Source organism: Nematolebias whitei, chromosome 16 (assembly GCF_014905685.2).
Source record: "Nematolebias whitei isolate Nwh7 chromosome 16, NemWhi1, whole genome shotgun sequence".
In the NCBI taxonomy this organism is placed as follows: domain Eukaryota; kingdom Metazoa; phylum Chordata; class Actinopteri; order Cyprinodontiformes; family Rivulidae; genus Nematolebias; species Nematolebias whitei.
The window spans coordinates 19,822,561-19,834,881 of record NC_056513.1 but is presented as its reverse complement, the minus strand read 5'-3'; the positions used below and the strand labels follow the sequence as shown (position 1 = coordinate 19,834,881).

At 38.0% G+C, this 12,321-nt stretch overlaps 1 protein-coding gene across 1 annotated transcript in view; it reads left to right on the top strand.

Annotated features, from left to right (window-relative positions):
* Positions 1-9,551, top strand: part of wdr83 (WD repeat domain containing 83) — an 11,003-nt gene extending 1,452 nt beyond the window's left edge. Inside the window, exons 3-10 of the mRNA XM_037690337.1 lie at positions 2,223-2,343; positions 3,140-3,245; positions 3,387-3,435; positions 4,891-5,017; positions 5,237-5,304; positions 5,465-5,573; positions 8,991-9,105; positions 9,214-9,551. Coding sequence (XP_037546265.1) covers positions 2,223-2,343; positions 3,140-3,245; positions 3,387-3,435; positions 4,891-5,017; positions 5,237-5,304; positions 5,465-5,573; positions 8,991-9,105; positions 9,214-9,366 — 848 coding nt within the window. The 3' untranslated portion in view covers positions 9,367-9,551. The remainder of the gene's footprint in view (positions 1-2,222; positions 2,344-3,139; positions 3,246-3,386; positions 3,436-4,890; positions 5,018-5,236; positions 5,305-5,464; positions 5,574-8,990; positions 9,106-9,213) is intronic.
* The last annotated feature ends 2,770 nt before the right edge of the window (positions 9,552-12,321 follow it).

The following is a 12,321-nucleotide window of genomic DNA, read 5'->3' as shown; positions in this document are numbered from 1 at the left end:
GTGTGTGTGTGTGTGTGTGTGTGTGTGTGTGTGTGTGTGTGTCTCTTTGTGAAATGCTTCTAGTGATAATGTTTTTTATACTGATATTGATATAACAATGTTATTATATAATGATGCTGTAATATATATGCAACCCTCTTTGTTCGTCTCAGGCCCAGTAGGTTGACTTCACAACAGACACAGTCAGGTTCACTGTATTTATTCTAGCAAGAGAAAATCAAGTTGGTGGTTAGCATCAGTCCAGCAGCTTCTGTTCCAGTCACAGACGGCAACAGCAAGACAAGTCAGTTACTGGTTGCTATGGTAACCACCACCTGTCAAGAGCAGCACAACATACCAATAAATGCTAGGAGAAATAACTTTATGACTAAACAAAATGAATTTGAAGAATAAATAAACCAAATTCGACAAACTTCACATCTATAATAATGTAAAAATAAAACGCTGTTACATATATTATTATGTCATTATCTGGTAATAATGTCTTAAGATATAATTTAAAACTTGCACTGTTGTTCAACACCAGATTTACCTTTAGTTAAGTTAAGTTTGAAAAATTTTCTAACAAATCATATGTCAGTCAGAAGAGGCTTCAACCCCACCCCTCTTCCATTTTAAAACAAACTAAAATTGTTCCTTTGAAAATGGTCAAATGCAAAAACTGGACTGGGTGGACTAAAATAAAAATCTAAAAATCTCTCTGATTCCTTGCTCTTATCTAACTGTGTCCTATAAGGAAGCATATTAGGTCCTTTTCTTTCCAATATCTACATTCCCTTTGCAGTAGGTGATTATTATGTACCGGTACATATCTATACTGTATATATGGTGATGATACATCCATTCATCCAATACTTTGTCTTCATTGCATGCTAGCTTCATCAGGATTCAACAGGCTTTCACTAGTCTACATTTAGTCTTAAACACAGATAAAACTAAGTGTATTTTAATAGAAATTTCCCATAAGTCGAGTGACCCTTTAAATTTTTTTTTTTTTTTAATAGTTCTGAGATTGATTATTATTGATTGTCAAAAGGTACAAGTGTCTCAGTATCTGGCTCAACAGCAAGCTCACAAATGAAACCCATATAAACCGTCAGCTCTCAAAGGTGAAATCCTGCATTGGCTTTCTTTCTTTATCGCAATAAATCTTCTAACAAACACGCTTCTAAACAACTTCTACTTAAAATGGCACTGGTTCCAATCTTGGATTATGGTGATGTGGTTTACAGGTCTACCTCAAAACTCCTTCACAAACTGGATGTTATCTATCAGGCTGCTGTCTGATTTTTAACTGGAGCTTCATTTAATACACACCACTGCAGTCTGCACTCACTGATGAACTGGCTGGCTTTTCATTCTCACAGACAAATGCACTGGTTTCTGTTTATTTACAAAACTCTCAATGGGAAAACCCCTTCAGTCATTTCTTACTATTCACATTGCAAAGCACAGTTTGCGTTCTAGTAACTTCATTAATCTTCTCCTGCTTAAAGTATATATCTCCTTTGGTCGCTCCTCATTCCAGTTCTCTGCTGCTGATGACTGGGACCATCAGCAACAGACCTTAAAGCTTGGCTCATTCATTTTGCTCTCCTCTTTTAAACATATAATGCAATCACTAGTACAAGATTACTGTACTTGCCTTTAGTTTTACAAAGCTTGTCGCTGTTGTTCCCAATGCTCTTTAAAAAAAGTATAGTATGTTTTTTAAATTGTTGATTTATGCTGTTTGCTTTGTGTGGTTATGCTTTTATCATTACTGTTTTAGAAGCCAATGTCTATTTAAACCTGGAAAATTTCTCCTTAAGATTACTGTATTTCAAAATACAGTACAGAAAATACAAAACCGAGTTCTTTTACAATTTAGATTTTTGCTATCCTATTGTTGGATGTAACTGGGACTGTGTGTACACAATTTAATTCCACCTCATGTACCACATGTGATACGAATGACAATAAAGAACCTTGACCTTGAAAATCTTAACAGAAAGTTTGTCTGATTTAAAAGAAAAATATAACAACGGAACGCTGGCAAAAATCTTTCACACAGTACTTATTCTGATGCAACAAATCTCCCAAGACATGAGAATACTTCATTTGTTGTGAGACAGTTTGAGGTTCAACAGTAATTGAACGTTTATTGTCCATTTTGAGCTAAAGCTGCAGTGTGAGCCCTGTAATGAGCCATTATTCTTTTTTTTTCTCTGTATGTTTATCAGCTGATGGAAACTACCTAATATCTTGTGGCAGTGACAAATCCCTAAAGTTGTGGAGTGTGACACGAGGGACCTTCCTGAAGACGTACAGTGGACATGGCTACGAGGTTCTGGATGCTGATGGGTGAGATAATCATCACAAAGAGTCAGCCTCCCCACCATCACAGACATCTACACCTCCAGATGCAGGAAGAGGGCCACCTGCATCATGAAGGACCCCACTCACCCAGCACACACACGTTTTGCCCCGCTCCCCTCAGGAAGGAGGTTGAGAGGCATTAAGTGTAGAACCACTAGACTGAGGAATAGCTTCTACCTTGAAGCTGTTAGGCTCATGAATCCCTAACCAGAAAAATCACTGTAATGACACTTGAATTGGTGATTTGTCACTTTATCCATGCTGCGGATCTCTTGCCTTTAAGCTGCTGTATTCATACCTATCTGCTCACAACAGACTCATGTTCAGGCTGCTGTTTTATATACCATATTATTTTACATTATTATTGTTTAGCGTGTATCTTAAATCCTTGTTACTGTTTCTTTATATGTTTGCGGTGTAACTCCACCTCATGCACCGCATGTGATACGAATGAACCTTGAACCTTGAACTACTTTCACAATTTCTCAAAAATAAATTGTTTAGGGTTAAATGTTGTGGACAGAAATGACTTATTACAAACTCCACAGGGGATATGGGATGAGATTTGTTGGTGACTCAATTGATAATAAAAATCGTTGGCCAAGCTTCCACTTAAAGTTACTACCAACAAATTTCTTTTGAACTGTGTGCTTTAAATGTTATTTGTTTATCTTTGAACATAATTGCATAAATTAAAGCTCTTTTGGACACTCAACACACACGTCTTTCCTCCTTGCATGGACTAATAGATGTTTTTTTTTCTCGTTGTCTGCTTCCACAGCTCTTATGACAACAGCCAGCTTTGCTCCTGCAGCTCTGACAAGACGGTGATTCTGTGGGATGTAGCGACAGGCCAGGTCACACGCAAGCTCCGAGGACACGCTGGGGTTGGTTCCGCTGCTGTTTGTTTGTTTCTTATTATTTAAAAGGCATTTGATGGAACGTGTTTGTTCAGAATGTATAGATTTACTGTTCTTGTGTACCTCTCTGTGTGTTATTTTTTTGGTGGGGCTCAACGTGTTTTTTAGAAAGTAAACTGTGTGCAGTTCAACGAGGAGGCAACAGTGATTTTATCTGGTGAGTTGATGAATGGAAAATGTTTGCTATAAACTTTTGTACTGCTTGTGGATCACTTTTTTTAGTTTCAGTTGTATATTTTACATATTTTACCTTAATCCAGAGTTTATTGTGTTTTATGGTATATTTCCCATGATGTTTATTGTTATTATTAAGTTATTATATTTTTAACCTTCCAGGTAGGCCTGTCGCAAAAAACAATAAATCAATTAATCGCATGATAAATTAAAATTATCGACCTCATTTTCCGGTCCAGGGGCCTTTCTGGGTGGAGTTTGCATGTTCTCTCCGTGCATGCGTGGGTTTTCTCCGGGTACTCCGGTTTCCTCCCACAGTCCAAAAACATGCATGTTAGGCTGATTGGTAACTCTAAAATTGTCCCTAGGTGTGCGTGAGAGAGTGAATGGTTGTTTGTCTCGTTTGTCTCTATGTGGCCCTGTGATGGACTTGCGACCCGTCCAGGGTGTACCCTGCCCCTCGCACAGTGATTGCTGGACATGGGCACCAGCGACCCCCGTGACCCAAAATGGAATAAACGGGTAAAGAAAATGGATGGATGGATGGATGGATGGATGGATGGATGGATGGATGGATGGATGGATGGACCTCATTTTCATTTATCAACTTTATTGTTTCTTCGTGTCTCTCACTTTCTACTGAAGACACTAGATGACAAAAAGCTCAACTCCGGTGCTCTTCCCTGACCCCCCCCCCCCCTTCTTTTTAAATTCCGTTTTAACTGTCCAAAATCGCGTTTTTGGATTGTTAAAAGCAGCTAAGCTGAGAAGCTAAGCTACAAGCTAAGCTAACAGGCCAACCTTGGGAAAAAAAATCACTGTCTTGTCGATGCTCCAAGATTCACGGTTGAAACCCGTGCCTCGTGTAAAAATTTGTTTTTCTTTGCAAAAAAAAGCTGAGAACTTGTTTACTGACTTTTTATTAAAAGCTTTGTGTGACAAATTCTATGCTAAAGAGCTCAAACCACACGAGCATCCGCCATTTTGAGAACTGGTAATAAAAGGAAGGAGAGACAGCCCATGTCACGTCAAGGAGCCAGAGTCACGCTGCTCGCTCCCTCACTATCCATCCTTCAGTTCAAACAGTCTTATACTGCCATCAGATGGTTAAAAAAAGGTACTACACGCAAAATAAAATTAACCAACATTTCTTTTTATATTTGACAATAATTACTAATTATTGTCAAATTTCAAACAATATTATCATTTATTGCAATAATTTCTGAGACAATCACCCAGCAGCATTTATTATTATGACTGGCCTACTTCCAGGTTTAACCTAAACTATTTATAATACTATCTTCTCTGTTTTTATGTCAAGTCAAGTCACATTTATTTATATAGCACATTTAAAACAGTAACTGTTATCAAAGTGCTTGTCAATGTGTCAAATAATGTTGTGTGGGTTTGTTTGTGTATGTGTTCTCTCATCTTCTAGGGTCTATAGATGGGTCAGTTCGGTGCTGGGACACAAGATCAAAAAGGTCTGAGCCCATCCAGGTTCTAGATGATGCTCGGGACAGCGTTAGCAGCGTCAAGGTTGCACAACATGAGCTGCTTACTGGGTAACATAGACCTGATTTCTGTCTTGTAAGACAAAACAAAAATCCTTCACAGGCAGGAATTGTATTGATCATCAGTATGTTTGTAACATATCCTTTGGATCCTGCTCAGTTTTATTGTGGCAGTTTAAAATTAAGTTTATCTCCACTTTTTGTTCTTCATTTTATCACCTGTCAGTTAAATATTTTTGTGACAGTTTTTTAAGATGATCTTGTGTTTAGGTCAGTGGACGGCAGAGTGAGGCGCTACGACCTGAGAATGGGACAGCTTCATGTGGACTTCATCAACAGTAAGGAACCTTTTCATTATTCAAAACAATCAAAACAAACAGTTAAATCCATTTTGCAACACCTGTACAAATAGCTGTTGCTGTACTGTTTTTTGTGGTAGCATGCGTAATGCCACAAATGCAGAACATTCTCAATTGTGTGTTTGTCTGTGCATTCCAGGTCCCATTACCTGCGTGTGTTTTAGTCAAGATGGTCAGTGCACCCTGAGCTCCAGTTTAGACTCAGCAGTACGACTTCTTGACAAGAGCACCGGGGAAATGCTGGGAGAGTGAGTGCAAGTTACTTTAAATAGAAGTTCTGTTTTGTGTTCGTTATTGCTTCACACTACAGGAAACAAATGCAACTCGAGAAATTGCATTTCCTGCGAGAATGCAGTGTGAATGCCTGTTCATTAAGAACTTGCTGAAAAACAGCTGAAATTAGATAAAAACTTGCTGAATTGTACAAACCGGATTCCAAAAAAGTTGGGACACTAAACAAATTGTGAATAAAAACTGAATGCAACGATGTGGAGATGGCAAATGTCAATATTTTATTTGTAATATAACATAGATGACAGATCAAAAGTTTAATATATATATATATATATATATGTATGTGAGTAAATGTAACATTTTAAAGGAGAAATATGTCGATTCAAAATTTCACAGTGTCAACAAATCCCAAAAAAGTTGGGACAAGTAGCAATAAGTGGCTGGAAAAAAGAAATTGAGCATATAACGAACAGCTGGAAGACCAATTAACACTAATTAGGTCAATCGACAACATGAGTGGGTATAAAAAGAGCTTCTCAGAGTGTCAGTGTCTCTCAGAAGCCAAGATGGTAAGAGGATCACCAATTCCACCATTGTTGCACAGAAAGATAGTGCAGCAATACCAGAATGGTGTTACCCAGCATAAAATAGCAAAGACTTTTAAGTTATCATCATCAACCGTGCATAACATCATCAAAAGATTCAGAGAACCTGGAGCAATCGCTGTGCGTAAGGGTCAAGGCCATAAAACTCTACTGGATGCTCGTGATCTCCGGGCCCTTAAACGTCACTGCACCTCAAACAGGAATGCCACTGTCAAAGAAATAACAGAATGGGCTCAGGAATACTTCCAGAAAGCATTGTCAGTGAGCACAATCCACCGTGCCATCCGCCGTTGCCAGCTGAAACTCTACAGTGTAAAGAGGAAGCCATTTCTAAGCAAGCTCCACAAGCTCAGACGTTTGCACTGGACCAGGGGGCGTTTAAAATGGAGTGTGGCAAAATGGAAGACTGTTCTGTGATCAGATGAGTCATGATTCGAAGTTCTTTATGGAACACTGGGACGCCATGTCATCCGGACCAGAGAGAACAAGGATAGCCCAAGTTGTTATCAACGCTCCGTTCAGAAGCCTGCATCACTGATGGTATGGGGTTGCATGAGCGCTTGTGGCATAGGCAGCTTGCATGGCTGGAAAGGCACCATTAATGCAGAGAACTATGTTCTGGTTCTAGAACAACATATGCTCCCATCTAGACATCATCTCTTTCAGGGAAGATCCAGCATTTTTCAACACAATAATGCCAGACCACATTCTGCAGCAATCACAACATCATGGCTACGTAGGAGAAGGATCCGGGTACTGAAATGGCCAGCCTGCAGTCCAGATCTTTCACCTATAGAGAACATTTGGCGCATCATAAAGAGGAAGGTGCGACAAAGAAGGCCCAAGACGATTGAACAGTTAGAGGCCTGTATTAGACATGAATGGGAGAGCATTCCTATTTCTAAACTTGAGAAACTGGTCTCCTCTGTCCCCAGACGTCTGTTGAGTGTTGTAAGAAGAAGGGGGGATGCCACACAGTGGTAAAAATGGACTTGTCCCAACTTTTTTGGGATTTGTTGATGCCATGAAATTTTGAAACGACAGATTTTCCCTTTAAAATGATACATTCTCTCAGTTTAAACTTTTGATCTGTGATTTGTGTTCTATTCTGAATAAAATATTAGATGTTGGCACCTCCACATCATTGCATTCAGTTTTTAGTCACAATTTGTTTAGTGTCCCAACTTTTTTGGAATCTGGTTTGTAGCTGAAATGGAAGAACAAGCCTAAATGAGCAGAAAAAAGCAAAAAGAACACATTTGCTAATTAGGTTGAAAGAAGCAGAAATGAGCCCAAAAATTAGGAAATTAACTAAAAAAAAAGGCTAAAATTAACAAAAAATAGCTGAAAAGTAGCTGACAATGCAAAAAGAAGCTTAAACTACCAGAAGAAAGTGAAAGAACTGAAATTAGCAACAACAACAAAAGTGGAATTAGCTGAAAAAGCTAAAATTAGAATCAAAACAGCTAAATGGTAGCTGACAATAGCCAAAAAAGCTGAAATTAGCATAAAGAAGTTAATTAGGCTGAAAGTAGAAGAAATGTTTCATTCATTCATTCAACCTTTATTTATACAGGTTAATCCCATTGAGCCTCAGGGACTCATTTACAAGAGAGACCTGTTTAACATGTAAAACTTGAATTTATCTGAAAACAGCTGAATTTAGCTTAAAAAAAGCTGAAAAGGTAGAACAAGCTTAAATTAGCAGAAGAAAGCAGAAAGAACATGTTTTCCCAATTAGGCTGAAAGAAGCAGAAATTAGCACAAAAAGTGGAAATTACTGATTAAGTATCTGAAAAAAGCTAAAATGAGCAAAAAATAAAAACAGATGAAAAGTAGCTAAAACAGCAGAAAGAAGCTTAAATGACCAGAAGTGGAGAGAGCTTATTTTTGCTGAATTAGACTGAAAAAAGTTTAAACGAATGCAAAAAATGTGGAATTAGCCGAAAAAGCTAAAATTAACGTAAAGCAGCTAAATAGTAGCTGAAAAAGCTGAAACTTGCAGAAATAAGCTGAAAGGAGCATAACAAGCTGAAATGAGCACAAAGAAGTTAGAAGAAGCACAAAAATGTTGTAGCTAGCAGAAAGAATCTAAAAGGGTCACAAAACAATTGAAATTAGCTGAAAATAGCTGGAAAAAAGTTTAAATTTGCACAATGAAGCTGAAAGAAGCTGAACCTGAACAAAATATGAAAGGAGCAGTAAAAGGTTGTTAACGGATCTAAAGATTTGAAGGATGTAAAATGAGCTCAATTCATTTTCTATGAGAAAAAAAAAATGACAGAAAAGGCTAAATATTTCAATAAGCTAAAGGTGCACCGATACTAAAAGTCATAGCATCCTTCTCCTGAAAGAGCTGAAAGTTTTGATTTATGATTTGTTGAAATAGCACAAAAAGTGTGGAACGAGAAAGATGCAGAAAAACGAACAAAAGAAAAATGGAATACAAAAGAGTGAGTGCTTCATAAACATTCACACAAAAAGACTTTGCTGTGCCGCGTGACGTTCCGTAGTATAAAACTATTGTAAAATATAAAACAGAGTTGTGTTACTGTAGCTTTACTTACTGATGGATTCACACACCCTAAAGTTTTATTCTTTGTTCAGCTGTTGTCTACACAACTTTTCTACGTAGACAAGTGGTGTGTATTTGAACAGCTCGTGTGATTTGATTAATTCAAAGCATTTCATAGTAGAGTGACCGCAGCACGTGCAAGCTTTAAAGGCTTCTAACGATGCACTGATCAGTATATTCAGACAAAATGGGAAAAAGTTGATTGTATTTAATTGACAAGTTGTTGTTTTTTTTTCCATACGTGTGTGTAGGTATACAGGACACAAGATGAAGGGCTACAAACTTGACTGTTGCCTCTCCAGTAAAGACACACACGTCTTGAGCTGCTCAGAAGATGGACAGGTTTATTGCTGGGACCTTGTGGAGGTATTTTCTCTTTAAACAGAAACCTCCACAGTTTTTTTTTTTTTTTTTTGACATACTACAGTAAATTTGAATTGTACTTCATTCGACAAATGTCTCTCTTTTTTCCAGGGGTCTTTGACCTTAAAGCTGCCAGTGGGGAAGGGGGTTGTCCAGTCATTGTCCTTCCACCCCACAGAGACCTGCCTCCTCACAGCCATGGAGGGACGAGTTCAGGTGTGGGGGACAGAGCCTGAGGCGGCACAGGACGATGCTATGACCTAATAGCAACATTTGGAGTTAGACAAGTGGGATAATCCCAACTTGATCAAACTAATGTGTTTCATGGGAGCTTGAAACGGTCTTGCTGTTATATTCAAGTTCACTGTAAATATGGGACTACTGAAGGTTTGTTTCTGGAGATAGAAGATTAAAAAAGCTAAAGCATTTCCTGAAGACTCTTAATTCTGCTTAACACAGCATGTTAGAAAACATGTGGTTTTAGTAAAAAGGTCACAACCCTGAGCTTTTGAACTATTTTTGCAAGAAAACTTAAACACAATCCAATACCGAACAGTGTTTACTTCATAAATGCAAAAAAAAAAGAAAAAAGTATTAAACAAAAGATACAAAAGGCTCAGGTTGTACCTTTGAAGGTCAATGGCCAAAACTGTTTGATCAAAAATGATCTAGTCCAGATTAGAGCTATATTTTGTATGTCACTCAGCCTTTATGGGTTTTGTTATACAAAGATTTAGTTATTTAGAGACTAAAGCAAATTCTTAACATACTAATATAATCAATATAAAGACCAGAATAAAAGTGCTTTGGTTAACAGGTTAAGAGTTCACAATCTGGGTTTGAATTTAAAATCAATTCATTAACTAGTCTTTTTTATATATATATAAAATTTAAAAAGGTGTTTATTCAAAAGCATGCTTTCATTTTGATACAAGCAATAAATCCACTGTAAATCAAACCACGTATGTTTTGTACTTTAATAAAATTCTCAACAAGACACGATCAGTACCTTTTAGAAGTTTATTCTCATCATGAACATAGAAAATGCAAATTTTGCAAAATAAGTTAATCAGTGAGAGGGAAAAAAAAAAAGAAATATTAAATAAATAAATAACTCATACATAAATACATTTTAGATTGCTGAATCATTAAATGTCTCTGTTGTAAAAAAAAAAAAAAACTTAATCAGCATTTGTCAAACCTAAACAATGGATCTGCACGTATTTATCAGCTGTATGTCAAATTGCATGAATGGTTTTAAATAAATACATAATTTGCGCAAATTTTTCATTCAACTACTCTTGTTAGAACATCAACATTTAGAGCAAAATCAACTGAGAGTTCATTTGTGGAAAAAAAAAAAAGGTTTTTTTTTTTGTTTGTTTTTTCGAATTTCCCAATGAATATTACTAAAAGCTTGTTTTAATACTCCAGCAGTTACTGTTTAAGATGAACAGCAGAAACAGCATAGTGATTTTTTTTTCTTACCCAAACATGGCAAAGAAAATGGCCTTTTTTTTTTTTTTTTGACATTAGTAAATTTGACAAAAATTAGTTTTTCTTCATCATAATCTTTTACACCTGCACCCCTTCACCTCCCCACGTTTATCCATCCACGCTCAGCCCACACAGCCACAACCTGCAGCTGATAGCTTCTCCACTTTATGCCAGCGGTGTGCATTATCCAGGAAGGCTATGTCCTCGTGGTGGGTGGGCCGGCAGCAGGGTGCACTGTGCCGCAGCTCTCCGGGTGCCGGGTGGGGCAGCATTCCACTGAGCTGCAAACTGGTGAGTGTCAGGTCATGGTTGGAGCGGGCGTGGGGACACGTCCCGCTGCAGTACTTGAATAAGACGGTCTCGTCTGAGTCGTAGCCTAAGCCCAGGTCTCGAACCTGCAACAGGATGGACCGCAGGCCACAGTGAGATTCAGGAGGCGAGCGTCGACTCCTAACTGGGATTTGAATGATGGAAGCAGTGGGCGTCCCGACTACTGTTTCTGTTTTGTCTTCTTCAGATAAATATCTGCTTCCTTTGTCCTCATCTGCAGGCGAGAGTGTTTCCTGTTTCTGACCTGCAAAAGAGGAAGTTATTTACACATCTCACAAATAAAATAACATATTTACATCCTTGAAGCAGCAGGTCATGACCTCATCACTTAATGTTACTTACTAATCAGTGATTTAAGCCAGTGGCCGTCTCCCTTCTGGATGCAGAAAAGAATCACAGCAACTTTCAACAAAGACTTCATGGCTGAGAGTCTGCTCTTTGTCTTTCTATCCCGTAAAATCACCCAGACACGTTTGTGTGTATACGCTGCAGGTGCGAGTGATGCTTAAGATGCAGACGAGTCACAACCTCCAATATATAGCCCTCTGAGATGAAGAGGGGGTGAGGGGGGAGACAGACACTACCCAGTGCTTGCCAACTGACTATCCCACTCACCTGAGGCTGACGGCAAGTGGAGGAGGGCAGGCGAGCGCTTGACCCAGAATCTGTCCTGTTGGGATGATCTAATTGATGTAAATCACTGCTTTATTGGGGAGTTTCCTACAGATGTTTTTTTTTTTTTTCTTTTTTTTTTTTTTTTCCAGAGGAAGCAATATGGTTTTCACAAGGCTTGGATTTCTCAAAGCTGATAAAAGTGTGGACAGTGAGCATGTCTGATAAATGAATCAGCACATGCAGCTCGAATATCAGACGTGCACACTCATGAAGAGAACTAAAAATTCAGACAGAAAATGATTCATAAGGCTAAAGTTAAAAGCAGTGTGGTAAAGTGGTACTCATAGTGGTATGAACACAGATGTTCTATTATAAGAAACCCAAAGTTCAACACGGCTCAAATTTAAACGCAGATTGAGACGGGTTTTCCAAAAACAGAGTTATTCAATGTGTGGCTGACTTGTAGAATAAAAAATATTCATTAGGTAACAATATAATGCCCAAATACTGTAATTTCTGGACTATTGAGCGCACCTGAATATAAGCTGCGCCCACCAAATATAAAAAAAATATGTAAAAAACTTGTGCATATATAGGCCGTGCTTGTGTATAAGTTGCGGGTGTCCACGTTGTAACGAGATATTTACATGGATTTTTTTTTACTTTTAATTAAATACATACTGGTAACTTCAAAAAGCGTTCAATACAAAAACAACTGGACTTTATTTGTAACAGAAGACGTTTCGCTCCTCATCCGAGGAGCTTTCTCAATTCAAG